General features: G+C 35.4%; 6 protein-coding genes and 7 non-coding genes across 18 annotated transcripts; 4 read left to right on the top strand and 9 right to left on the bottom strand.

Annotated features, from left to right (window-relative positions):
* Positions 1–43: 43 nt before the first annotated feature.
* Positions 44–2,734, top strand: pho-1 (Intestinal acid phosphatase). Its single transcript, NM_062582.5, has 11 exons — positions 44–153; positions 201–305; positions 516–611; positions 659–838; positions 1,085–1,180; positions 1,232–1,324; positions 1,373–1,490; positions 1,830–2,002; positions 2,070–2,357; positions 2,406–2,469; positions 2,547–2,734. Exons 1-11 carry the CDS (start codon positions 58–60, stop codon positions 2,585–2,587), a joined length of 1,350 nt encoding a protein of 449 aa, NP_494983.1. The 5' UTR covers positions 44–57; the 3' UTR covers positions 2,588–2,734.
* EGAP2.1 (DDE_Tnp_ISL3 domain-containing protein) lies at positions 2,615–4,479 on the bottom strand. The gene is made up of 5 exons (NM_062581.9): positions 4,123–4,479; positions 3,800–3,927; positions 3,297–3,496; positions 2,991–3,141; positions 2,615–2,939 (listed from the first exon to the last, which is right to left on the bottom strand). The coding sequence occupies exons 1-5, from the start codon at positions 4,456–4,458 to the stop codon at positions 2,729–2,731; spliced, it is 1,026 nt and encodes a 341-aa protein (NP_494982.3). The 5' UTR covers positions 4,459–4,479; the 3' UTR covers positions 2,615–2,728.
* Positions 4,480–5,107: 628 nt separating this feature from the next.
* On the bottom strand, positions 5,108–5,994 carry EGAP2.2 (Ribosome biogenesis GTPase RsgA). Its single transcript, NM_001377797.2, has 2 exons — positions 5,839–5,994; positions 5,108–5,678 (listed from the first exon to the last, which is right to left on the bottom strand). Exons 1-2 carry the CDS (start codon positions 5,845–5,847, stop codon positions 5,586–5,588), a joined length of 102 nt encoding a protein of 33 aa, NP_001364727.1. The 5' UTR covers positions 5,848–5,994; the 3' UTR covers positions 5,108–5,585.
* Positions 5,995–7,696: 1,702 nt separating this feature from the next.
* Positions 7,697–7,837, top strand: C34F11.11. Its single transcript, NR_051050.1, has one exon. It is a non-coding gene; the product is annotated as an Unclassified non-coding RNA C34F11.11 (non-coding RNA).
* On the bottom strand, positions 7,697–7,837 carry C34F11.10. Its single transcript, NR_051049.1, has one exon. It is a non-coding gene; the product is annotated as an Unclassified non-coding RNA C34F11.10 (non-coding RNA).
* Positions 7,838–9,245: 1,408 nt separating this feature from the next.
* C34F11.17 lies at positions 9,246–9,366 on the top strand. The gene has a single exon (NR_051048.1). It is a non-coding gene; the product is annotated as an Unclassified non-coding RNA C34F11.17 (non-coding RNA).
* C34F11.16 lies at positions 9,247–9,367 on the bottom strand. Its single transcript, NR_051047.1, has one exon. It is a non-coding gene; the product is annotated as an Unclassified non-coding RNA C34F11.16 (non-coding RNA).
* A 1,139-nt stretch (positions 9,368–10,506) lies between these two features.
* dsh-1 (DiSHevelled related) lies at positions 10,507–21,490 on the top strand (the record flags this gene model as incomplete). 6 transcript variants are annotated; one of them, NM_062577.9, is made up of 14 exons in its annotated part: positions 10,514–10,642; positions 10,695–10,792; positions 11,333–11,481; positions 11,536–11,753; positions 12,292–12,387; positions 16,849–16,924; positions 18,236–18,357; positions 18,405–18,645; positions 18,700–18,875; positions 19,314–19,550; positions 19,599–19,766; positions 20,059–20,225; positions 20,846–20,958; positions 21,241–21,490. In NM_062577.9, 14 exons carry the CDS (start codon positions 10,522–10,524, stop codon positions 21,365–21,367), a joined length of 2,109 nt encoding a protein of 702 aa, NP_494978.4. The 6 variants fall into 6 exon arrangements, with proteins under 6 accessions (NP_001431082.1, NP_001379730.1, NP_494978.4 ...); NM_001444150.1 differs by lacking the exons at positions 20,846–20,958; positions 21,241–21,490 and adding an exon at positions 15,180–16,734 and having other exon boundaries at positions 10,507–10,642; positions 20,059–20,768; NM_001393064.1 differs by lacking the exons at positions 20,846–20,958; positions 21,241–21,490 and having other exon boundaries at positions 10,513–10,642; positions 20,059–20,768.
* Positions 12,120–12,245, bottom strand: C34F11.14. Its single transcript, NR_051046.1, has one exon. It is a non-coding gene; the product is annotated as an Unclassified non-coding RNA C34F11.14 (non-coding RNA).
* C34F11.15 lies at positions 13,732–13,941 on the bottom strand. The gene has a single exon (NR_051045.1). It is a non-coding gene; the product is annotated as an Unclassified non-coding RNA C34F11.15 (non-coding RNA).
* On the bottom strand, positions 17,223–17,426 carry C34F11.12. Its single transcript, NR_051044.1, has one exon. It is a non-coding gene; the product is annotated as an Unclassified non-coding RNA C34F11.12 (non-coding RNA).
* Positions 21,491–21,957: 467 nt separating the features above from the next.
* On the bottom strand, positions 21,958–22,915 carry C34F11.1 (RING-type domain-containing protein). The gene is made up of 5 exons (NM_062576.6): positions 22,832–22,915; positions 22,628–22,744; positions 22,492–22,584; positions 22,186–22,446; positions 21,958–22,137 (listed from the first exon to the last, which is right to left on the bottom strand). The coding sequence occupies exons 1-5, from the start codon at positions 22,894–22,896 to the stop codon at positions 21,993–21,995; spliced, it is 681 nt and encodes a 226-aa protein (NP_494977.1). The 5' UTR covers positions 22,897–22,915; the 3' UTR covers positions 21,958–21,992.
* Positions 22,916–23,100: 185 nt separating this feature from the next.
* Positions 23,101–23,620, bottom strand: C34F11.2 (DUF4440 domain-containing protein). The gene is made up of 2 exons (NM_062575.7): positions 23,414–23,620; positions 23,101–23,361 (listed from the first exon to the last, which is right to left on the bottom strand). Exons 1-2 carry the CDS (start codon positions 23,595–23,597, stop codon positions 23,153–23,155), a joined length of 393 nt encoding a protein of 130 aa, NP_494976.1. The 5' UTR covers positions 23,598–23,620; the 3' UTR covers positions 23,101–23,152.
* Between the last annotated feature and the right edge of the window lie 1,265 nt (positions 23,621–24,885).

The following is a 24,885-nucleotide window of genomic DNA, read 5'->3' as shown; positions in this document are numbered from 1 at the left end:
TTTCATTGCACAAAACTCTAAATCACATTTTCCGCATTTTCAGGGGTAACTTTTACTATGGTCTCTGCCATTTCCATTGTGGCAATTTTTGCCCTTGAGGGTTTCGTGACTACATACTCTGATGGTACTAAAGACCTTGTTTTTGTTCAAACGGTTGGTAGAAGTTATCTCAAGAGAAGTTGAATTTTTCGAGTTTTAAGCTTTGGAGACACGGAGATCGTTCACCAACAAAAACGTTCAAAACTGATCCATTTCAAGAGGATGCTTGGCAATTCGGAGGTGGTGGATGGGGACAGTTGAGCCCGGTCAGTTTTGTGCAAATTAGAAGTATCTAAAATACATTTGGTTCTGAAGAAATTTTAACTTTTTTTGCTTTCCCAGCTTTCACAGATCTTTCAAATTCTTCTTCGGTCATTACTTTAAAGTTTTAGTGACATTTTACAAATACTCAAATACTTTCACAAATCCAAGTAGATATATTTTCTACAGCTTAAAGTATCAAATGCAATTTTCAGGCAGGAATGAAACAACACTTGAATCTTGGTAAAATGCTCCGTAATCGCTACGTCACAAACTACAACTTTTTGCCTAACAAGTACAACGCCAAACAGGTAATTTTATAGATGTGCACTTTCCGAGTGAAATTATATTTGTTAAGATCTATGTCCGGTCTACTGATGTTAATAGAACAATTATTTCTGCAATGTCCAACTTGCTCGGACAATACGGACAAAATGACAACAGTAGCACACCAGGCCTAGATTATCCAGATGTTGATGGATGGCCAGCTGGATATGTCCCAATTGCTGTGCATACAGTCGATGATGACACTGATCATGTGAGTGCTACCGTAATCCGATTACTTTAAAATGAATTGTAGACTTAAGTGACAAAGTGCTGGCAAGTGAAGTTTAAGACGATTAGAAAAATGATAGGGTGGTATGATTAATTTACCTGAAAATATTTCGTAATGCCTTGAAACTGAAACTGAAGGAAAATTGTACTTTGTCATTTTGATCACTAAGAGTGGCATAAAAGCTAGAGAGAAGACTCCGATATAGGAAACAAACTTAAATAATTTCAGTTGGGTAACATGGAATCTACATGCCCATTCAAAGATCAAGTATGGGAACTTGCAAAAACTTCCGATGAAGTTAAGAGCTTTGTCAACTCTGCTGATGTGAGGCTTATCAGTGACATGAATTTTTGACATATTTCGTGTCTATTTCAGGTTCAAGCAGTGCTAGGAAATCTTACGAATTACTGCGGACAGCCAGTTGACATTGATAACCTTTGGATTATCACCAATGCTCTTTACATTGAAGTAAAAAGAGTAAAGATCAAGTATGACCCATTAATATGATATTTGCAGCAAATTTACTATAATGCCACTCTTCGTACAAAAAACAATTGGTTCACTGATGCCTTCTATGCAAAAGCTGATGCAATTAATGATCAAGTTCAACTTTTCCAAAATGGAATTTTTAAAAGTAGGTAGTTACTTTTTGTTTTGGAATTTTTACATACTATTGTTATTATTTATCTTTGTAACTGAAGCTTTTTCTAAATAGTTTTAAATCGTATTAGTGATAAGAAAAAACGTATTTGTTGTGTGCTCGGCAGTAGTATCTCATTTCTTGACTAATTTTTTATTATCAAAAAAAAATCAAACTTTGAAAAGTTGGACATAAAATGACTGAAACTTTGACGGGAAGTTAGGTCAAATGCTGGTCAAAAATGGGCGCCGAGAAAACTTCAAATTTCCCCATCCTCTGAGCGACTCAATTAATTGAGAAAACAACTCATAAAAGTGTAATTTTATTTTTCAGCTGTTCCAAACATTGTCAACGGACATGATGTAGGAGTGTTAACTCGAAAGGTCAGAGGTGGACCAATTTTGAATGATATGGTTATGCATATAAATCTCAAATTGATGTGCCAGGGTCAGACAACTCCAAATTGCACATGGATTAATAATTTGAAGAATTACATTTACTCTGCTGTAAGTTAATTTTACCATAAAACAATGGTTCTAAATATTTTTAAAATGTTGAAAAAATATTTTCCAGCACGACACCACAATCTACGCCTTCTTCTCCGCACTTCTAATTGAAGAATACGCTGTAAAACCGTCTGGTGGATATCCATTGTATTCTGCTGCAGTCCTTTTAGAGCTTTACATTGATAGTGTCGACAAGAAACCATACTTCAAAATGGTATATCACGAGCAAGACGGAAGTGGATTCAAAGATGTGACTATGGGAATTCAAGGATGTCCTCAAAATAGTTCATACTGTGATTTAGATATTCTCAGAAACTTTGCCAATACTATCAAGCCAGATCAACCAATCGATCAGGTATTGTTTTTTTTTTGTTTTTGAATTTAATCATGTTAACTTTTCCAGTGGTGCTTAACCGATTTGAACAAGAGTTCCAGCTTTGCTACAGTCTCAATGCTCTTTATTGCAGGTAAACTTTACCTAAAAGCTCACTTTTTCTATTAGAAAAGAATCAAAGTATAATTCTAATTTTTAATTTAATTACAGCAATTCTTGCCATCAACAACAACTTCCTAGGACTGTTTTAATTGTTTTGTTCTTAAATTTGTAAATTATTAGCATTAAATTGTAATTTATTCGCTTCGTTCCAGTGAGATAAATACACGTAAGATCGTACATGGTTATACATAACCATTTCAAAAATAAATTCCCCCCGTAATAAAATTAAATTATGATGTCGTGTATGTCCTGAGCTCCTCCACACATTTTTCGAGCATTCGCTTTCCTTCGGTTTTTCTCACCACTTGATCATTGAACCAACTTTGGAATGCTTGCTCAGAATTGAGTGCACTTTCCGGATGATTTTTGCGAAGATTTGTGAAGAACATATCACTTGGGTTTGAATAGACTTTTGACTCGTCGAAGAATGTTGCGCTTTGACTGAAAAAAAGAAGAAAATTTAAAGAATAGAAATTTAAAGATGTTACCAACCTTGCATAAGCGGTGAAATTTTCATTAACAGTCTTGATCATTGAAACTGATGAATGTGAATTGACTTTTTCCATTTTAACTTTTTCAATTGTACTTGGCATCTCATCAGACATCACAACAGCGAAACAGTTGTTGGAGTTTGCTTCTTGACCTGAAACAATTGTTACAGTTTTAATGTATACGAGCAAGAACAACATGCCTACCAACGTGCCTACAAAGAGTTCTTAAATGAAAGGCAACGTACTCAACCAAGGCTGTGACGAAAGAGTAGGGGATCTTTGAGATGTTTTAAAAACTCATACTCACCTGCCAAAATGGTGTACATGAAGTCGTTTGCCTTTTTTGGCTCAATTCGAATCACTTCTATGTACACCATTCCCTGATTTTGTCCAATTCTGGGATACTTTGATGCGATTTTATCTGTCAGATCATAGACAACTTTCCGAGTTTCATTCACTGTATGCGTTGATAATTTGAGCTCATTGGCCATGTGACTTGTGGAACAGCTGAAAAATTAATTGAACTTTTTGATACCAAGATACGTGTTGAAACTTTTTAAATATTTTTTCAATTAAATTGTTAAAAATTATTCAAGCTTTCAACTACAATGTTTTCAAAGTTGAGTTTTATTCAAAATTTAATTATAATCTAACTTTATTCAACATTGTTTTTATTGACTTTGAATTTTCGCGAAATGAGAAAAAAAACCACCAACTAATCAACAAGGCACATGTCCTACTATTCTGATTGGTCAGAGTTTTATTTCTCACTTTTGCACAAATATAAAATAAAAACCAGCTTTAACTTACTTTTTACAGTGCATGATCAAAAAACTGAAAATAGTTTTGAAGGATAACTTGGTATACTCGAACCAACTTCCAAATTTTATTGAGCAAGACGAGCAGTCCCCTCTCTTATCCTTTGTTCGGCAGCGCCACTGAAAAAAAGAACAACAATTAGAAATTAAAATCTTCACTAGAGGCTCAAAAATGCATGCCTACAAGGCATTTTGCGCTGCCTACTCTACATTTCTTCTAGGCGTAGGTGACAATCAAGACAAGTTAAGTCTGCTTTTTAGACACGTAGGTAAAGCTGACTGATCAATTTTAAATATAGTATAAAAATCTCCAACCTCATAGCAATTCTTTCTCCTTCTCAAATGCATCATTCGATCACACTTTCTGCACTGTTGCCGTTTTTTGAGCAAACCTCTCTGCATCATAGTAGTCACGATTTTTGGATAATTATCAAACTTTTCCACGAGATCATCAATAATCTCATTTGTAGTCGGTGGCCGTTCGTCATCATCCTCCTCTGCCATTGCAGATAAAGATGCTGGTTTGGGAAAGTGAACAGTCTCAAAATGGGGTTCCTGCTCAATTCCTGCATAGAGATCTGCATTCAGTTGGGAGAGCGCATAATGAAGTGGCTGCGAGAAATCAAACTCCTCAAGTCCGTCGGATTCCATGACGAATACTGAAATTTGGAAGTTGATTAGAAAATTAACATTAAATCGACGAGTATATAAATATATCTGAATCGATATTTGTAAGAAAAACGAGGGAAAGGGTTGGTATGAATGAAGAGATGGGGGGGGGGGTGTAGATAGAGAGAAGAGGAAAAGAATGTTAGAGAAAGAGTAGGAAGAGACAGGGGGGGGGCAAGGGGGGTGACACCCCCCTCTCCTTTTCTCTTTTCTTTTACACTATTGATCCAAAACGAGAGTATTATATGTAGTTTGCTGTTCTCGAGAGTCCATCAAATTTTGAGAATCAAACTGGTTTCTAGGTTACTGTACCTATATATAAATAAATTGAATTTGTTTTTGAAACATTGTGTTTGTGGATTCTCAAATTTGTAAACCTCTTGTAAATAAAACCGTTCAGGTTTCAATAGAAGGCAGAAATTTCTTCGTGCCCATTTTATGCCTTCCAAATTTTTACCGTGATCTCCGTATACTTGGGGTTTCCACAGTAGTCGTTTTTTGCAATAAACTTATAAATATTTGAGGATTTATTTAATATAATAGAAGAACGTATCTCAGACGACACGTATGTCGCCTCGCAGGCAGGTAGACAAGATTTTCAGTGGGAAAAAAATGAACATTTATAACCGATTTGCTGGAAATATATTTATTTTACAAGGAAAATGCACTAAAAAACATATCAGAATCTTAATCATATGCAATTTTAAACGAGTTTAGGTTTTCAAGGTTAAAAATTCACAGGGAGGGTTTAATCATAAAAACTGGGACAAAATGAAAAGGGATGCAGTGGAATAAAATAAGCGAGAAGTGATGGAGGAGTGATATGTGATATAGAAGTATCATAGACTAGAATGTCGTTTCTTCGAGCTACAAGCTACACTATCAAAAAAAAATTTGATTGTGTGTGCCACCTCATTGCACATAAATAATTTGAAGAGGTGCTGAATCATCATCCGAGTAGTAGGGATCGTCACGATTCCACCAGTATACAGAAGTCTCGTCAGTGATCGCGCTCTCCTCGTCGGAAACTTCTTCCTCATCAGAATCATTCTCCTTTGCTGGCTCGGCATCCTTAAATTATAAAATTTTCGCATGCACGCACAACAAATTTATTGTAAAGATAGCTGCGGCTCGATAGCTGCGGCTTCAGCAAGCTCCAAACGATCTTGCTCAGCATTTGCTCTTCTTTTCGCGTTGTGAGCCTGAAAGACCATTTTATTTTATAAACATCAGAAGAGCGTTTAAATTTATTAATCTTGAAAAATATATCTAACTGTTACATGACTCCAAAATAAAATGAATTATAAAATTTGTGCATGAACGTGCTGCACATTTATTGCAAACTTTAAGTTTTCACTGTACCTGCTTCATCTGTTAGGTTCTTCCACCAGTTCCTCTGCTTTGCATTTTTTCTTTGTCTGCGCAGTAATGAATATTTATATCGATACTAACAAAATTCTAACAATTCATGTAACAGGGGAGCGATACAAAAAGACAAAACAAAAAGGATAAAGTGAAAAGGTCAAAAATGAAGAAAACTTCGGCTCTTATTCTAGCTGGAATAGGGCGGGGCCTGATGGGGCGGTGACGACGGGTTATCAAAATGAGATTGCGCGCGAGTACGCGGTAGGTCAAAACAAAAAAGAACGAGCGAAAACTTATAAGTCCAGACAGAGTTCTCGATGGAAAATGTGCTGTGCGGTACCTTCTGATTGGCTTCGGCTTTGTATACGACGAGCGAAGGTGTATGTCCTGAGACGTTTAAGTCTGATCAATCGTGGAGCACATCATCCGAGTACTCTGCCTTTAATAAACTATTTAGGGTGTAGTCAGTTCTTGGTTGGGACACTGAAAAGATTAAGGGATTTTTTTCTGTGTGCAGTGTAAAGATTTCCTAAACAACAGGAGCAGAAGATTGAGAAAATGTTCGTTTTTAAAAGAATCTCGTAGAAGCGAGTAAGATGGTGTCCAGATAGTTTTTAAAAAGTATAATATAACAAAAAACCTCACGTTGCTCAACATTTTTCTTGATAGTAACTTTTCTGTAAAACTATGTTTATAGAATCCGATGTAATGCCAATTTATTTGCAGAACAACAAGAAGTTTCATCCGATCAGTTATTAGGTCGTTCAATATTCTGCAAAGTTCACTCAAAAACTTCAATTTTTTTACTGACTCATCCTTCCCGCATTGCCAGATGTTTTAGTTTTGTGTTCATATGTAATAATGACCAAAATCTTGGAATCCTGCCAGTTTGTCACCATAAAACACATTCCATTATGTGACGTCTTCTCGGCGCCTTTGGTGAAAATCGAAAAAATTAGTAAGGTCCTATGGACGTTCGTTCTGAGAGACATCTGGTATTCAATCCCCATTGTTTCGTACATTCTCATTCGGCTTATTAGTTTCAATGAGTGCCCTCTCATTCGTCTTGGTGCCCTCCCTTGTCTTCTTCTTCTTCCAATTCTTTCCTCCGTTCGGTTGTCACTCATCTCGCGCACAAGACATTCCACTTTCCATTCTACATGGATTACACCCCCTTCTTTTGCCAATACGTCGTGCATTGAGATGGCTTGTTGAAGCCAATGAAAAGGAGTTCTCCAATTTAATTTGCCATTTCCACGTGTCACTCAACTTACGGCTATTTGTCCACCCTTCTACGCAAGTGTTCTTGTCTTTTCGACGACTGGTCATTTAAGCCTCTTCCGGGCAGCTTATCCCCTACTGTAGCATTTGGTGTACTCTTGAAATGGCATCATCTCAATGAACCAGTTAAAAAGCTCTGGCGTTTGCGATAATTACCAATTTGCAGTATTTTTAGGATCTTTATGAATTTTACAACAAAAATAAGAATGGCTATCGAATCAGTCTTAATTTTTTTTATGTTTTTAACTGATTTTAAAAAAACTTGGAATATTTTTCTGATATTGGCAGCCGATAAGATCTGGCACACAGTCTAGTTATCAAAAGAGAATACGATAAAATTTGTGCTCTAATAAATACATAACAACTCGAAATGAATTATTAATTTATGCTACTTCATTTCCTTATTCTACTCTATTTAATTATTCATAAACGGAATATCTTTGGTGTCTAATTCCATAAACGTACTAAATATTAATATTTTAGAGCCCTACAGACAAAATAGTCAAATCCAGCCATTTGATCTTTCAACCTTTGGGATCAACCAGCTCTACATGCCACCCAAGCAACTTACCTAGATTTTTGAGGTATTTAGGTAAGCAGCAAAAAGACAAGGTCTGCAAACAACTCTATCTCACTTGAGCCCCGTGCGGGATGCTCCATCGACTCGTCTAGACGTCTGTGCCTCCCCATTTTGTAACTATCTTCCTGCCTATCTCTACAATTATTATCGGCGGGATGGATGCCTATGACGTAGCACCTCGTTCCCTCTTTCACTCTCTCACACCCCAATTTTCTCTGAGTATCTCGATTTCATGTGCTCTTTTGATACTCGCACACACACACAAAGTGGCCTTTTTCCTTTATTACATTTGGTGTGCCTGTATTCATATTTACCACTAACACCCTCCGTTCTTGGTGGGTGTTGCACCAAAAGTTTTATTGATTGGAAATGAGAACTTGTTTATTTTCCCAACGGAATTTGTTGTACTAAAGTGTATTGATTATCGTGTAAATCACCTATAATTTTGTGTTTTGGTACTGTAGTCAGATGGCAAAAGATGATGGTTTTAATCCACTTGAGTTACAAAATCATACACCAGATGGCAAATGACCTACTCCGTTTGTTACACTACAAATTACATTTGTGTTAATCAAAGTGTTTTTGCAGTTAGAATTTCAGTTATACTTAAAAAAAATAAATTGCTATTGATTTGTTTTTTGCTGAATATATGATTTTTCTTGTCAAATTTTTGTTAGAATTTTACAGATTATTAACAAAGTTTTAATAATTTAAATTACAGAAATTTACAGAAATTTAAAGATTTTCAAACTAAAAAATTTTAGAAACACCTAGGAACTAGTAACCCTATTTTATTCATTTTTTACGATTTTAAGTTTCTGACAAACTATTTCTGAAAATCACACGGTAAATGTTTTATTAGTTCCAAAGCTCAATAATCAAGTAATTTTCTGCAAGTATCATATTCTCCAGAAGCAACTAGCTTTAAATTTTCAAATTTTTGACTGTGGAAAATTATTATTTTTGGTAGCACCCCGTTACCGATATCCAAATTGAATTTCTAAAGTAATATTAGAACATGTGAGCATAATTCAGTTTCAGCTTAACGTCGTGACAGTTAATTGAATAACTTTTTGAGACATGAAAACATGTTGTGAAATTTTTTGTGTTTCGAAAATAAATTTATATCAATTATGCATTTTGAAATCGCAAAAAATCGTAGAATCATTCTATATTTTCTGTATTAGTAACTATTGGAAAAAGTTTAATTTTTGAAAAAAAAAAAATTTTTTATGAAGACTATATCACCGCAATAATCGTCAGATTTTTGAATAATATTAAATTTATTTTTAATCACATGGCTATTGGAAGTTTAGCCTTTTAGACCAATATTTTTTTCTCCATTCGTTTTTGAAGTTTTTGAAGTTTTTCAATACTTTTTTCTGAACAAGACTTAGTCCTCATCAGACTCAAAGCTTTCTTCTTGATTAGAATAAAACAAAAACAAAGAGCATTTGAGCTTCAGCTTATACCCAAAATTGCGTGTCGTCGTGCCTTATTGCTAGATGGACTAGTCCATCTTAGCTTCCTCTCTTACTCGTATAAATTCGGTGGCCAAGTGTCACCACTACCACCAACCCTCGTTTCTTTATATCTCTATTTCTCTTGTTACTCTTCACACAGTCGGACAACCATTCCACCACTTTCCCGCCAGAATCTCTCGCCAGTTTCTTCACCCAAACAACACCCCATTTCTTTCCATCTGTCCTTTTTCTCTCCTTGCCCATTCTTCTTCCATTTTTCGCTCCCCCCCCCCCTCCCCCGTTTTGTGAACAATTCCCAATGGGCTCCTACAAAGCCCAACACACTTTCCTGGACATTGAAAATTTTGCTCAAAAATTTGCGTCCGGCGGCAACTTTTTTCGCGTTTTTCCATTACTCTTTTCTATTACACAAGTTTAAACTTTTCCCGTTAGATCTTTTGCTTTTTGTCGCAAAATGTGCCACAAATTTCCATTATGTTCCAATAATATTTTAGTGTAACTTTTTGAACATAAAATAGAAATTCTTTAAATGTTTTGCAAATTTTAGTTATCATAAATATTGGATATAAATAATTTCATGCAATTGACCAAGAGCTCGACCAGTAAATTTATCGATAATTTTCAAAATTACTGAACTCAAAAATTTTGAGAAAATTTTATTTTCGAGTTTCGGCATCTGAAAATATTTAGATTCTAAAAAATGTATTTTTGGTGTTTAAAATTAGTGTAGCTACCAACCAAGTGTGGATTTTGAATTTTTTTTTTTTTCGAAACCAAAATTTGTCCTTGTTTCATTGAAATTAACACTGAAAATTTCCATAAATATTTTGTTTTGCCAGAATTTATTCAAAATTTACAAAAAATAATTTTAAAAGGTATTTCTGAAAACTTCTTGAATTTATCTAAACATAAAAAATTTACTAATTTTTGTTATATTTAAAAAAGGCTTTTAGTTCTTTAAAAAATGAATAAAAATACATATATATTTTTCTTTTCAACTAGGACTATGAAAATTCATTATTTTATTGGATTTTAAAATGTCAATAATTAAAAAAACCGTTCTACATAAAACGCATAAGCAAAGGCTAATTTTTTACCGTTTTCAATACTCTAACATTTAATAATAAACGACAAACTCCAAAATTTCAAATTTTAAAACCAAGTCAAGTCAAAAGTTGTCTCTTCTCTATTTTTTCACATGTGCAAAATGACGTGAGAGTGTTCACACATTCCCTGCGTCGTCTCGAGTCACAACATCACATCTTTCTCATCTCAAATATTCACATTTTCGCCCAAATTTTAATTATAATTTCCATCATTTTTCAGTCCATAAAAATGGCCGAGTCTCCACCTCCGGTGGACTCGTCATTAAATGCTCCAAACGTCGGGAGTCCGACAACAATGATGGAGAGACTCCGACTGAGAGACCAAACGGAGGAAAATGGAAAAGAAGATGGTTTGAAGAAATTTCTATTAAGGAATTCAAATGTAAACAATTAACTTTTCAGACTTTGACAATAAGTCAGTTTCTTCTGCTCAATATTCTCAAACATCGGAGGCCACAACAGCTGTCAAACAGCAACCATTCTTACATACTATGACCAAAGTAAGTTGTTTAAAATATGGAAAAAAAATACTATTTTGGCAAAACTTGCAATCTAGGTTAACTAGGTTAAGTCATACTTATTAAATTTTTAAAAATAAAACAAAGTAAAACTTTTTAAAAGTTTATTTAAACTTACTCAAAGTGGCCCAAAAACCATAATAATTAAGTTCCAAATGATGAGAATTTTTGAAAAAATGTTCGGTTGAAATTTTGGTCATTTAGCAAAAGTAGTATTTACGACAAATAATTTTAAAACATTTATTGGTCGGCTCACAAAATTATGAATGTTAACTTTCCTTATTTATTGGGAAGTTTTTTGAAACAAAATTTTCCAATCAATAAATAAATTTAATGTCTAGTTAGCAATGTTGTCTGGATCTTTGCCTTATTAAAATCTTACAAACTAGTAATTTTTTGTACCTGATTATAATAGGAGTTTTATCTAAATCAGAAAATAGATCATTCTAGCAAACTTAAATTTTTTCAAAACAGCAATTAATTAAATTCTACGTTCATTATACAATTTTCGAAAATTTTCAGGTATATTGCCATATCGACGATGAAACGGATCCATACATGTTAGAGGTTCATGTACCACCTGATCTTATCACTTTAGGAGACTTGAAACGAGTATTGATGAGAACAAATTTCAAATATTATAGAAAAGCATTGGACCCCGATTCTGGATAGTAAGTTCTATTTTAAATTATGAAAAAAAAAACATTTTAAATTAAAAATTTCAGCGAAGTAAAAGCCGAAATTCGTGACGACTCACAAAGGCTCACTCCCTCACCAAATAACCTTTTTGAGCTCTTTCTTTTGACAATTGAAGGATCAACTCATTCGGATGGAAGTAGTGGGAAGATGCGAAAATATCCTTCAGTACCTGGACCGGCGCCTTCAAATCGAAATGGACCACCTATGAATTATCAACATGCTGCTTATCAATTTGATAATTCCAGTGAGTTTTTTCAATCGAAAAATGTTAGAGAGAAGCTCAGAAAATATTCGATAAAATTATTTATAAAAAATGATAATAAATCATAGAAAAATTTAAAAAAAAACTGGCAAGTCAAGTTTGATCGGCGCCCAGAAAAATCCAACATGAAAATCTTTGGCTTGCCAGAAATTTGATTTTTTTTTAATTTCAAAAAATTATGTCAGAAAATATATGAAATTCGGACTTGGCAACTCTCTAGGAAATAAGAACTGTATCGGAATTAATTGGCTCCAAATAATCTAGGAATTTCTTTGGGGCCCAGTAGAAAAAATTTAGCGGAAAACTTTAGCGGAACCCCCAATGACAAAAGAAATTAAAAATTCAATTCATCTAGTAAAATTGTCTTCATACCCTCAAGTCATAAACCTCCAGATGTCTGTTTAATTCTCATTTTATTTCCCTCCCTATGGTCCCCGTGATCCAGTTTCTGGGTCTATTTTGTTTCTTTTTCAAAGAACTATAACTATTGTTGATACATTCAACGCAACCTGAATTTCAGTGATGAGCACCGATTCGGAATCAATGATCTCGGCAGCAATTCCTGGATACTTGAAGAGTGCTGCCTATAATCGACGGTTTCCACAACATTATTTGGGTTAGTTTCTTTTTTGTTTTTTGGAAAACGGGTATATACTCGATTTCAAAAAAAAAACACTTTAAATAGTTCTGCACAATAATCTGTGGGCCTCTCATGCAATCACAAAAGTGCCTAATTACACGTATAGCCAGTTGTCAAGGCTAGTGAGCATTTTTGTGAATGCTTAGATGGCTCAAGGCTTTGTATGGTAAAAAAACAAACATTAGCTTTTGGGGTAATTGAGAAACGGGAAACACGATGAACTTGGTCCCAAGTGTTTCAGAAAAAATTGGAAGAAAAACCTCGTCTCAAAAAGTTCTTAAGAAAGTTCTCGCAAACTTTTACATTGTGTCAGTGAACCCAATAAAACTTCCCCTCATAAAATCTTGATCACATCATTTCAACACTTTCACCCCATCATGTCCTTCCGTTGATTTTCATGTTTTATGTTGGTGTTAATGAGCCGATCTCCCAGATCACTTCTCATAGATCATAAAGAAATGAGAGAGCACAGAGAAAGGACCAATTGTTTCAATTCTATCTTCTGGGCTCATCTTGTTGGCTGGCTGCCAGTCAACCAACCAACACACATTTCAATGAGTGGAGATCTCCTCCTTCTTTGCTTTCATTCAATGTTTATACATACATTTCATTTCATTTCAATTTAATCACACACACACACATACATATCGATGATTTCCCCAGTGTGATTACGTGGAATTAAAATCACATAATTGTGGTTATTACCTGGTAGCTGGGTGTATAAATCAATTGAAATTCTCCCTTTTGTGTACAACTTCTTTTCAAAGTATTTTAGTTCATTGTGTTTTTCTGAAAATTTAATCTGAGGAGCATATTCTCAAATTCTATAAAATTCGTATTTTATAATCTGTTTTAATTTTCCTCCAAATTAGAAATTCATCCAAACTCTCTTTTGTTGAAAATTAAAAAAAAAGTATTTTGTTACTTTTGAAACAAATAGATTATTATTTTCAGGATATCTAGTTGCATTGAAAGGCTACCCAGCTGTTTTATTTCAAAAATTTTTGTTCTGAAATATCTGACAATGACATCTGAAAATGGTAAATTGCGAACAAGTCACAGCTAGTTTAGTTTAGCTTCGACATTAGAGAATAAAAAATTATTAACCAGATACCAAAAATATCTCTTTGCGACCTTAAGAACTGTAGTGTACGGTAGAATTTGTAAGCATTGTTAATTGGAAAAATATGTTCTTTGACATCCAATTCTCGATCTTTTGTAACATTAGTCCTTGAACTTCTCTGTTAGGGGGTCAACCGGGCTCCTTGCTTGCTCCACCACTTTTTGTGAGAAACCGTTCTCTATATCTCTGTGCTCGACGTCAGTGGGAATGAAAACCCGAAGACCGATGAGTTTATCACAGTGTTTATCAAGATGCTTTCCTTCTGTCTCTCTCTCCACTTGAACACTCTTCTCGAGACCTCATACCACTTCACCCCACTTTTAGTTAGTTTTTTTTGTCCGCTCACTTGTCGATTTCTGTGTATGTTTCTACTTGTCACTATTATCGTTTTTGTGTCGAAATAGTCTCTAGTACCCACCCCAGGATCTCATAATATTGCTCTCATTCTCGTTAACACGAAAATAGATATCTGCCTTATAATAGTGAGATCTGTGGTTTTATTTACTTTCGGATATCCCTCACTTGTGATTTCTATCATGATACCTATCGGGATTTTGGGGAGAAAAGACAGTTTGATAATGATCTTTTCTATGCTTTATCCGCTTTTCCTGCCTCCGATCAATGTTTGCTAGCCCATGTGTGTAGGTGGATTCAAACATTTGATTTTATACTTCGTCATCATCAAGAGCCATTGCAACATGTTTCAGTGAGATCAATTTGCAACTCTTTGTTCAACTAGTCATGATGAAAAATTTTCGATCAATATTCTTTAAGCAACTGCCATTTAATCTGACCATAGCAAATTGTGTTTTCCTCTGGATCTCTGCGGTGTTTGACTGTGAGCCATAAGTCAAGTTGCAATTTGTTGATATAAATAACTGATAGTGAGCTCTTGGTTTTAGTTGTCATGTGCCATTTTCCAGCCCACCAGTTGAAGAAATTTGTTAGTTGAGAAATGGTAACACTTATTCTGAAGCTCTTTTGCGAAACGGGGAAAATCTTATTAATTGATAGCCACATAGTTTCGACCGAAACGTATTGAACTATAATTTTAATTTTATTAGATGTATCAGTGAATGTTAACGATTAATTAAATAAAAGTTAAATGAAAGCAAACATTTGTCTTTCAAAATAACATCGAGATTTAAGCGTATAAAAACTTGAGTTTTTTTTAAATTTTTCTACTGTTATGGCTTGAATCTTAACAAACTCATAGACCAATTATATTATATTAAAATTATAATATCTCAATCTTTGCATTTCTCATTATATAGGAATTTATCAATTTTAGATGTCACTATCATAGTCGAGTCAATTGAGATTTAACATGACATATGTCAAGTCCGATTAAAGTTTAACGACAGTGTTTATGGTGTCAACAGGATTATTTTGAGTACCAACTTTCCCGATGTGTCGACTATTAAATTCTCAGTTTCTCTCTAAATTCCCAGCACATGATAAAAGTAAAACGAAAGTATCTGTTTCTAATCCAAGTGCATCATGAGCCACAAGATGGGATGCTGGGAAATTTATGACCCCCCATCGAGGTGTGTTTCTCGTTTCTTTCTCTTCTTTTTATTACCTTCAAGCTTTTTTATTACTTCCCAGCTCTATTACTATCAAAAACTTAAAACCGATTTTCTAGAGAACGACACGATTGCTCATAGCTCACTAGCGAGCAATGAGTATCAAGCTTGGAGCTCGAGATAGAGCCCTTCCATCTCCTTCTGGCTCCTCAAATACCCCATCCACTTCATCTGATATGATTCGCTCATTATTATTCACTTCAAAAGAACGAAAAGTCCGTTCGACATACACGGCTCCTCCACCAAATCGACAACACTCGCCGGGAGTTGTATCACAATTGATTAACAAGATTGAGTTGAAAACGTCACCTACAAATACATCGTCAAGACCAAAAAAGAAGAAAAAGGCTCCACCACTTGCTAAGATTGATGATCTTGATTTGGTTGATGATGAGAAAACTATCGTCTCGGAAGTTGTAAAAAGTCCAAGAAGGAAGAAATATACAGGAAATCCATTAGGAAATTTGAAAATTCTGAACAACATTCTCCCTTCCTCCAAAGCTTCTGATGATAAGGAAAATTCAGGAAGCCAGCAGCAACCAAGTACGGGGAAAAAGTTGAAGAAGAGCAGAAGTAAAAGTCGTGTGGAGCCGGAGTCTGAGGCACCATTTCGATTAAAACGGACTTTAACTGATCTCACAAATAATCATACACCTGCCGGATCCACATGGCGACAGATGGTCTCAAATGCGCTCGGTGGTCCACTTAAAAAACGGCTCAGCGAGGGGGCTCTCCTGTTTCCCGGCACCAGCAAAGCATCAGATGATTGTAACGACGAAGAGGGGGATAATACTAAGACGACAACGAAGCGCAGATTTTTACAACGACGGAAACAAAGCGAAAAAAGTGCAGGAGGCGCCAACGGAAAAGAGTCCGGTGGTGGTTCCGCCTCTTCATCGTTTTTTGGAGCTCTTATCAGATTGTCCCACTCGGCTGCAAGTTTAACGTCTTTAACTTCACTTGGTGGTTCAAAATCTCGGTCTGCATCTCCATCACCATCAAGTTCTCGATCTAATACTAAAGAATTCAAAGAGAATCTGAGCCCACCTCAGCCACCACCACCGGATCTCATTGCACCAGCTGCAGCATTAGCCAGACCAACTTTTTCCCTTGCGGCTCCTGATTCCCCTGTTTCACTTGCTCCGCCATCTAGGGAGCTCAGAAAATCCAAAACGTGTCAAATAACCACCGATCGTCCACCTATTATTCCTAGTATTACTATATCTGAAAGTCGAAGTTTGAACCGAATCGATAGGTGTCGGCCGGTCACTGTAGATGGAAGTGGTCTATCATCTGATTGCCGACCTCTTGTTTCACGAAGAAGCACAATGAGCCGTACAATGTCACTGATTCCAACTAGTCCATCGCTTCCGCCACTTTATGAGGAAGAAACAGCAAGTACAGCGGCAATGGTGGAAGAGGAGAGAGCGGATCGAGCACAGAAGCGCAGAATGCGAAGGTACGGCGGATCAAATACAACAAGTACTTATCAAGGAAGGAAAGATGTTGCACCGGATGCTTCGCCGAGAAGACATCTTATTGGATTTCTACATAGGACGTCACATCTATCCTTAACCTCTGAACTTAGTGCAGATGCATCGTTTTATTTGATCGGTAGGTAAATGATGGCGAAAAATGATGTGATCAAGTAAAGGGTAATAGGTTCAAAAAACAAAATCTTATGAAAATTTGAAAAAGCATCGAATTCTAAGTTTTCTTAAATTCCAGGGCACCGACGACATCTCGAAGAATCAACAATTGGCTCCGAATCCGATGCAAGAGTATTTTCAGATGATGATGATAGGTATGTTTTTTTTTTTAATTTTATAAACATAGGTTTCATTTCATTGAATTTTTATGTAAAGCCAGTACTCTGGTGACAGTGTTCCTTTCAAAATTTAGTGTATTTTATTCGGCAAATTTTTATTTATAAAAAATTAAAGCAAAAGTTTAAGTTATAATAGGGCTACATTCAGGTCTTGCAGGGCTATCTCAAGGAATATGCAACATTGAAAAAAATTTACATTCAAAATATAACAACTCATAAAAACAAAACCAAGTTTACGAATAGGCAATACCCCTTTGAAATTTTAAATTTTAAATATTTTCAAAAATTCGATGGTTTTCATTTTGCCTCTCAAATAGTTAATACCTTTTTTTGTGTCTTCTCTGTCTGTCACATAAAGTGACAAATGACTAGGCTTAAAGCGGGCCTTCATCCCCGCTCACTCTGCCCCCAATGATTTCGCCCTTCCGCTCCTCAAATAGTGAAATGAGCGGCTACATAACTGACGATGATTTCGCAAGCTCTGATGGTAAAGCCTATTATTCAACAACTTCCACTTCAACTTCTGATTATTACTATGCAATTGGAACAGCTCCGCCGAGCAGCACGGGTGCCACAACTCGCGACGTGTCAGTTCATTTATTCTGCGATAAGACACAGCTCGTTAAATTTGAGCAATTCCTGCTTGGCGCTTATCTTCTAGCTAAAGCCTGGTAGTGACTATCACAACAAGCTCTTAGTGTTGTGCACTATTTGAAGGAAACTAATAAAAATTGGGGAGGGGAAGAAAAGGACGTGAGAACGGGTGGAAAGAGATGGATGAGAAGTGGATAATTGCTTTCGATAAATCTTTCAGTTCTTTTCGGATTTTGTGGAACAAACTTCTAGGTTGTAACTTTAAGGAATTTGAACATTTTGTTTTGTGCAGTGCTCCGCTTATATTTAGAATTTCACGGAACACAATTCTCATTAGTTTTCCTTTTTTAGCTAGTGAAAACCATGTAAAATTTTAGTTGATAACGTTCAAAGTTACTCACGAGTTGCAAAAATCACTGAAAACCACAGTAAGATTTTCAAAAAATTATGAAATTTTTATTTACAGTCCAAAATGGAAATTAACCAGTTTTCGCTTATCATAAATTAATAATTCGATTTTAAAAAATTTCTACAGTTTTTTTTTAAATTTTAAAATCATTTGTATTTATTTTGTGGGGCATCGAATATGCAAAGCTTCTTTAAGTTTCTCAATAAGACTCAATTTTCAAAAGTTGGACTGAAAATTCTGAAAAATCTATAACAATTTCAACTATAAAACGTTCAATTTTTCAGAGGCTCTACAACAACCGATTTCACATCAGTATCCCGACAACATGAAAAAATGGCAAAGAAAAAGAAGAATAAAAGAAATTTCCGAAAACCCTCTAGAGCATCTTCGTTTTCAAGTATCACAGGTATGACCTCTTCGAAATTAGCATAACTTTTACCATTCGAATTCCAGAGTCCTCTATGAGCCTTGATGTAATAACAGTGAACCTCAATATGGATACAGTCAATTTCCTTGGCATTTCAATTGTTGGTCAAACTTCTAATTGTGGTGATAATGGAATCTACGTAGCAAATATCATGAAGGGAGGTGCAGTGGCATTGGATGGAAGAATTGAAGCTGGTGATATGATTTTACAAGTCAATGAGACCAGCTTTGAGAATTTCACTAACGATCAAGCTGTTGATGTGTTACGGTAAAAATTATTATTTTTTACTGAGAGCTTATTCTTCAACATATGAATTTTCAGAGAAGCTGTTAGCCGTCGTGGCCCCATCAAATTAACTGTGGCGAAAAGTTTTGAAAATGGGCAAAGTTGTTTCACAATACCAAGGAATAGCAGAGAAGAGCCTGTGAGACCAATCGATACTCAAGCATGGATCCAGCATACGAATGCAATGAGAGGAATGCCAAGTATAGTTGAAGGTATGGTTTTTTGATTGGAAGTGTAGAAAAACTAAACAAAATACCTGCCTGTTATTTGATTGATCTTTTTATTTTTTGCAAAATTATAAGCTGCACTCTCAACCTATTCAACTTCAGGCTGAAATTTATTCAGTGCATTTCTTCGCTACTTTCAAGTTGATGTTTTTCAGACTTCTGATGTTTTAGGATATTTTAAAGTAGAACAACATTTGGAAAGCTTTTTGGAATTTTCAATTTTTTTTTGAAACAAAAATAAAAATATGAAATTTTTCACATCTCTAATTTTGAAGGCTGAATGTAAAATTAAGTCAAACCTTTTTTCTGCACCAAAATTTTGAAAACAGGTAGGCAGGCAGGAAGACAGCCTCGATGTTGTTTTTTGTTCTTCTTCTACGTTATTCTCCTACAAATATCTATTAATTAAAAAATTTTTTCCAGAAAGTGCACCGACACCAATTCCTGGTGAATGGCCTCATGGTCGACCGCCAAGCAGCTCAACGGTGACCTCAAACGGATCAAATGGTCAAAATACAGTAGTCGGCGGCGGAGCTCATATTATTCTTGATATACACACTGACAAAAAGAAGGTTGTCGAAATAATGGCTATGCCTGGCTCTGGTCTTGATATCAAAAATCGAACATGGCTCAAAATTCCGATTCCCATGTCGTTCTTGGGTAAGTTTTGAATGAACGTGTAGAGCCTATTCTAATTCTCAATTTTAGGATCTGATCTGGTCGAATGGCTTTTGGATCATGTTGAAGGGCTTCGAGAACGGAAGACAGCACGAAACTTTGCGGCGGATTTACTGAAATTAAAGTATATTGCACATGTGGTGAACAAGGTCACATTCACTGAGCAGTGCTATTATGTCCTTGGAGATGAGTGTTCAGGTAGGAAAGTATACATTTATTCGGAAAATGTCAAAGTTTTTGTATATGAAGATGGAAGTGGGTCTTTTGAAATCTTTAATGCAATTTTTTTGAACTGAAATGTTAAAAATTTGTTTTAAAAAATTATTTTTTTCAAATTATATTTTTAAAACAAATTTTTCACTGATGCACAAAAATGTCTGCCTGTAATCTCCATAGGAATGCAAAAAAGTTGGTTGCATTCAAGGCTGCCCTGCCTGATTCAAAACATGAAATTCAACCCTTCTTGTTATATCTTCTAAATTACTTCCAGACTATGCCCGATTCCGAAATGAAGATGGTGGACCCAAATACCAATGGACCATCGGAATGAACGGAATGTCTGCTGGCAACGGAAGCTCTGTGATGCTCCCACCCCCACATTTACCTGGAGGTATGGCTGGCCCTCCTGGAGCTTTTAAAGGGATGGCTCCGTCAATGGTAAGCGACGGCGAATCGCGCATGTATGTAATGCACATTTAGAATGTCATCATTTTTCTTCATGTTTATGTTTCATTATGTCTGGTAATCAATGCCAAAATGGCATAATTCAAAATAGTTTCTCTCACAGTACACCATGTACCCGGTATTACAATAAGTTCTAATTTAATATTTTGTAACTTCTAAGTCTCCAATCATGAATCAAAATTTCATATGTTCCCGGTGATTGTAATTTTGGATGTTTTTCCTTTATTTGATTATTCTATTTTTGAATCTGTCCGTCGATTTTTTGTTGCATTTCCTTCTCAAATTCACACGAATTGCGATCTTCTTCACGAGTTCCCCACATCCTTGTCTGAAATAGATGCACCCTATACTAAGAAAAAAAACGTCTTGTTTTCTATTGCATTTGCCCTAAAATTATTGTTTATATTCGATATCATTGTTATTTTCTCGCCCCCTCATTTCTCAGTAGCATGTAAATGTATCAGTCCAATGTTGCCACCCACAAGAATGACAGAATAATAAATAATATTCTGAATCAAAAGAATGTTGTTATATTTCACACCACACGAACATTGCAAAGTGAGAAATATATTATTTGAAAAATATATAAACAGGTAAGTGGATATGCATCAATGCCGGCTTCACCATTCCCACCAGCTCAATTGCAGCAACAGAGAAGAGAAGGAAGTACAACCAGTGGAAGTAGTGGCGGTGGAATTAGAAAACAGTGAGTTTTTCCACTATAAACATACAAAGAAATTTTTGTATTTTGTAAAGATATATAGCTTTTTTAAACATTTTCAAGAAAAAAATAAAATTCAAAACCACACCAAAAGAACTTGTTTCTTAAGTTGGAAAAAAGTGAAAAGTGTGAGGCACTGGAAATTTAAAAACTTTCGTCTGAATTTCTCTGACTTCAAAAGTTCCAATTTTATATAACACGGTAGACTCTAACATTTTTGACATAGTTTTTCGAAATAACTCCCAATATAATTTTAAAATATTTCAGACGAGTTGTTGTTCTTCCCAGAAAACCATCATCGTCTGCAAATGTTCCATTTGATGATAGTTCTACAATCTATGAAGAATCAAATAATTCATTTCTTATGGCAACTGGACAAAGATACGAGTATTAACTGTTAATATTAATTCAATGTTTTGGTGCTTACTTTTTGAGCTGTATAAAAACTGTTATTTATTCAAGATTTTTGCTTATCCGCCGCCTTCTTAATTCTTGTCGCGAAGGCGGTTCAGTGGAATGCTTATTTATAAACTTCATTTATTAACAATACTTTATTTATATATTATCATTAGCAAATGGAGTTCACTTGAGTAAATTCAAAACTGATGTTTCTTCCACAATTTCCTCCTTATATAGACATCGGATATGACTTTTCACGTAAAGGTAGCAAAGGTTGTTCCACGGTGTTATTGGCAGTTCAATTGCATCCTTTTGATCCTAGAGTTCCTGTGTGAAAGGGTTTCCTTTGTTGTTGTAGACGTTTGGCCATGTTGGAGTTGCTTGCAGGGTGGTTCCTTAAGACGTGTCGCCGCTCGGTGGAGTGAGTCGAGTGCCATAAGCCGGTGATATAGTCCTTTTATATTCTAAACAGAAGTTAGTCGAGAATAGGAGAGGTTCATTCTGTCCGTATTTGCGACAAGTCTTACTAAACCCCATGGAAGGCTACGCGTAAAATTATAATCCTGTACAATTAAAAAAAAACTTCAGTAACAATAATTTATTGTATTCATGACATAAGTCTATGGACGGTTTTGCTTCTGCCTTTTCAGAACTTCAAGAGTTGAAATTTTGACAACATCTGGGTTGTCTCTGTGCAGTTTCCATTCAAATCGACATAGTGGGCACGCCTTCGATGCAGACGTATCAAACCATTTTTTCACACATCTGGAAACTGCCTAATTATAACATCTTCAATATCTCATATTAACTCACTTTTTACAGCCAATGACTTTGAGGCATTTAGGACATCCTCTCGGATCAACGGGCTTCTCAAAGCAAATGGTGCATTCCGAAGTTTGTAGAGCACTTCCTCGGTGACGTTGATATGGTGCAAATGAAGTTGATGCCGAAGTATTGGTGAATGGTGGATGACGAGTTGCCGTCGAAGTTGTTGTAGCACTCCGTGACACCGGCCAGATACGAATATGTGAGGAACCGCCTTGTGCCACTGGAAGAGCTCGCCATGAGCCTGATCTAAAATGTTGTGTTTTTTATATTTTAAGGCGTAATTAAGATAACCTTAGAACTAGAGCTGGTACCCGTGCATTCTCGGTTGACGGATGTGTGGTAGCCTGAGCTACTGGCTGCTCTGTGGAAGCCAACGGAGCAGATCTGAAACCAAACATCATATTCATCTTTCGAATCAAACGTGTACCTTGATGGCTCCAGCTGCCGTCGGTGGTGTCGAATGGGCCCCAACACGAACTCACGTTCAACGTCCTGTGCGTACCGCGAGTCATCGCGAACTTGTTGGAAACGAGCAAACTCAGCTCTGTAAAAATTGAATTAAATTTTGAATACTTTCTTCAAATGAACAAGTTCTGAGATTTAGGCGATTTGATTGAAACAAAAAACTTACAATTGAGCGTTCACATCGATTTCAGTTAAATTGATACTGACTTCTATATTCAAGTTTGTCGACATCTTTGCAAGTTGACTGATAAAAATTAGGAATGAATGAAATAAAGAAACTTGGAAGTCATTTTGCTTTTTCTCTTACTTTTGTTTTTTCAAAGAAAAGCCCGTGGAAATTATATTGATAATTTGTTCTTTTACTTTCATTATTCATTTATTGTTTAAAAAATTCTAGCAATTTTCCCTCGAGAGAAATGAGAACGAACACGGAAAACGAAGCCAGTATTTTATTGATTTTAGGCCATTCGACAACATTTATTGAAGATCAAGGGCAATTTGTAATTTTTCCCGATTGAAGTCTCCATGGACTGTCCTTCTCCTCACGCGAAATAACGAGATCCACAATATTCTCTCGAGGTCCGTCTTGATGTGAAGCTGTGAAGCTGATTTTTGAATCATTTCCATTGAAACTCGAGCATTTCGGAATCAACGGCTCGGGATTCGGAGTGGCCAAATGTTTTTCGACAAACGGGGCTGAAAGTATGCATATTAACTTTCAGATATTCCAGGGTCGAAAAACACGTACCTTTATTAACAGTATAACCGCATCCGAAAAACTGAAAATCATGCGTGAAGCAGTCAGAAAGTTTGTCGCGGGATCCAGCTGCATTCGCCAATTTCGAAATAAAATCCTTGACAATTTCGTTTGAAGCCTTGGGAAGTTGACTCAGTCGAGCTTTTTGTGTGTTGAAGAGGCGGAGAACGAGCATGTTAGCTACGCAAACTTCGCAATGATTGAGAATATTGAAATTTGGTGGGGTCGCGTCAAATTAAAAAAAAATAATAAAGGGAAAATGAATAAATTTACTACTAGTACACGTTTCAACAACGTGTCAAATACATTAATTTTTGATAGAAATGTTGTTGCTAATATGACGAAATTTGTGTCGCGAGAGCTTACTATTAGCGTTTTTGATATACCGGGCTCGTCAGTTTTAAATGTTGTGAATCTTTGGTTTCTGTGTGCCTAAGCCTAAGCCTAAGCTTTTTTTTTCCAAATTGTTTTATTATTCATGGAATTATGTCATTTTTGAATTTAATTAAACTTTCATTCTTTTTAGGCTTACAAATCCCTTCTAGTTTGTTTATTGTTTCTTTTCTAAACCTAAAAATGTAAAAAGGTCCCACATTAAAAAAAATTACTTCAAGCACCCTACTTTGATAAAGCACTTCAAAAAACAATTTCAGTTTTTTTTTTAATTTTATAGGGCATGTCTTAATCATCCGTGAATTTATTTAGCTCAGTTTGCATTATTACCCAAGATATAAGTGTTTTTAGGCAATTATGCATGATGTAGAATTGAACTCTTTTTTATTTATCCGAGCGAAGGAGCTGGCTGAGCCTGCTGGTTTTTTTTTTGAAGAAACCCTGGTTTTGAAAAGGTAACAGTGCAAAGCTAATTTATGCAGACTCTTTATTGCATAAAAAAGCAAAAAACAAAACTTTTCAGACCAATAATTGAACAGTCATCATGAGAAAAGGAAATTTGTTGGGATTTTTCAATTCGATACTCTTCTATTATCTAAAAATTGTAAATACCATTTCTTTTATCGATGTAGTTGATTCCTTTGAAAATGTCATTTTCCAAGACTAAATGGTGTTCGGCATCATTAAAAAGCATTCTGAATGTTTCGAGGCGTGCATCTTCTGATCTATTGTTTTATGAAGAGATTAATTTATTTCATGGTAAAACTGTTGATGTACATCACAAAAGACGCATTCTAATTTTTGAGTTGCTGAGAGGACTCGTTTTAATTATGCAGTTTTTTTTTTCAATAAACGTTTCCATATTCGAAAAATTTGGAGACGGTATTCAATTGTTAGATGGGTTCAAAACACACATCAGTGTTAGCTGAATGTGTTTTTTTTTCAATTTTTTTCTCATCACATCATCATTTAATTTTAGTCTATATTTTTCCACCCAATTTTCCAGGTAGACCCCCATTTTTCTCGATTTTCTATCATCAAATAGTTCAAGGACAGTAAGGTTTGAAATT

This window comes from Caenorhabditis elegans, chromosome II (assembly GCF_000002985.6).
Source record: "Caenorhabditis elegans chromosome II".
Classification (NCBI taxonomy): domain Eukaryota; kingdom Metazoa; phylum Nematoda; class Chromadorea; order Rhabditida; family Rhabditidae; genus Caenorhabditis; species Caenorhabditis elegans.
The sequence above is the reverse complement of the archived record's forward strand: the minus strand, read 5'-3'. Positions and strand labels throughout refer to the sequence as shown.

Bases quoted from the DNA above. Each gene is read 5' to 3' on its own strand.
- pho-1 (NM_062582.5), top strand. From the start codon at position 58: ATGGTCTCTGCCATTTCCATTGTGGCAATTTTTGCCCTTGAGGGTTTC. The intron at 154-200 runs GTTGGTAGAAGT...TCGAGTTTTAAG, and splicing joins ACCTTGTTTTTGTTCAAACG to CTTTGGAGACACGGAGATCG. The intron at 1,491-1,829 runs GTAGGTAGTTAC...TTTATTTTTCAG, and splicing joins CCAAAATGGAATTTTTAAAA to CTGTTCCAAACATTGTCAAC.
- EGAP2.1 (NM_062581.9), bottom strand. From the start codon at position 4,458: ATGGAATCCGACGGACTTGAGGAGTTTGATTTCTCGCAGCCACTTCAT. The intron at 3,928-4,122 runs GTTGGAGATTTT...TCTTTTTTTCAG, and splicing joins GGAGAAAGAATTGCTATGAG to TGGCGCTGCCGAACAAAGGA. The intron at 3,497-3,799 runs GTAAGTTAAAGC...TTAATTTTTCAG, and splicing joins TTGATCATGCACTGTAAAAA to CTGTTCCACAAGTCACATGG.
- C34F11.1 (NM_062576.6), bottom strand. From the start codon at position 22,896: ATGTCGACAAACTTGAATATAGAAGTCAGTATCAATTTAACTGAAATC. The intron at 22,585-22,627 runs GTACACGTTTGA...GTTTGGTTTCAG, and splicing joins CGGCAGCTGGAGCCATCAAG to ATCTGCTCCGTTGGCTTCCA. The intron at 22,138-22,185 runs GTGAGTTAATAT...GGCAGTTTCCAG, and splicing joins AAAGTCATTGGCTGTAAAAA to ATGTGTGAAAAAATGGTTTG.
- C34F11.2 (NM_062575.7), bottom strand. From the start codon at position 23,597: ATGCTCGTTCTCCGCCTCTTCAACACACAAAAAGCTCGACTGAGTCAA. The intron at 23,362-23,413 runs GTACGTGTTTTT...GCATACTTTCAG, and splicing joins CGGTTATACTGTTAATAAAG to CCCCGTTTGTCGAAAAACAT.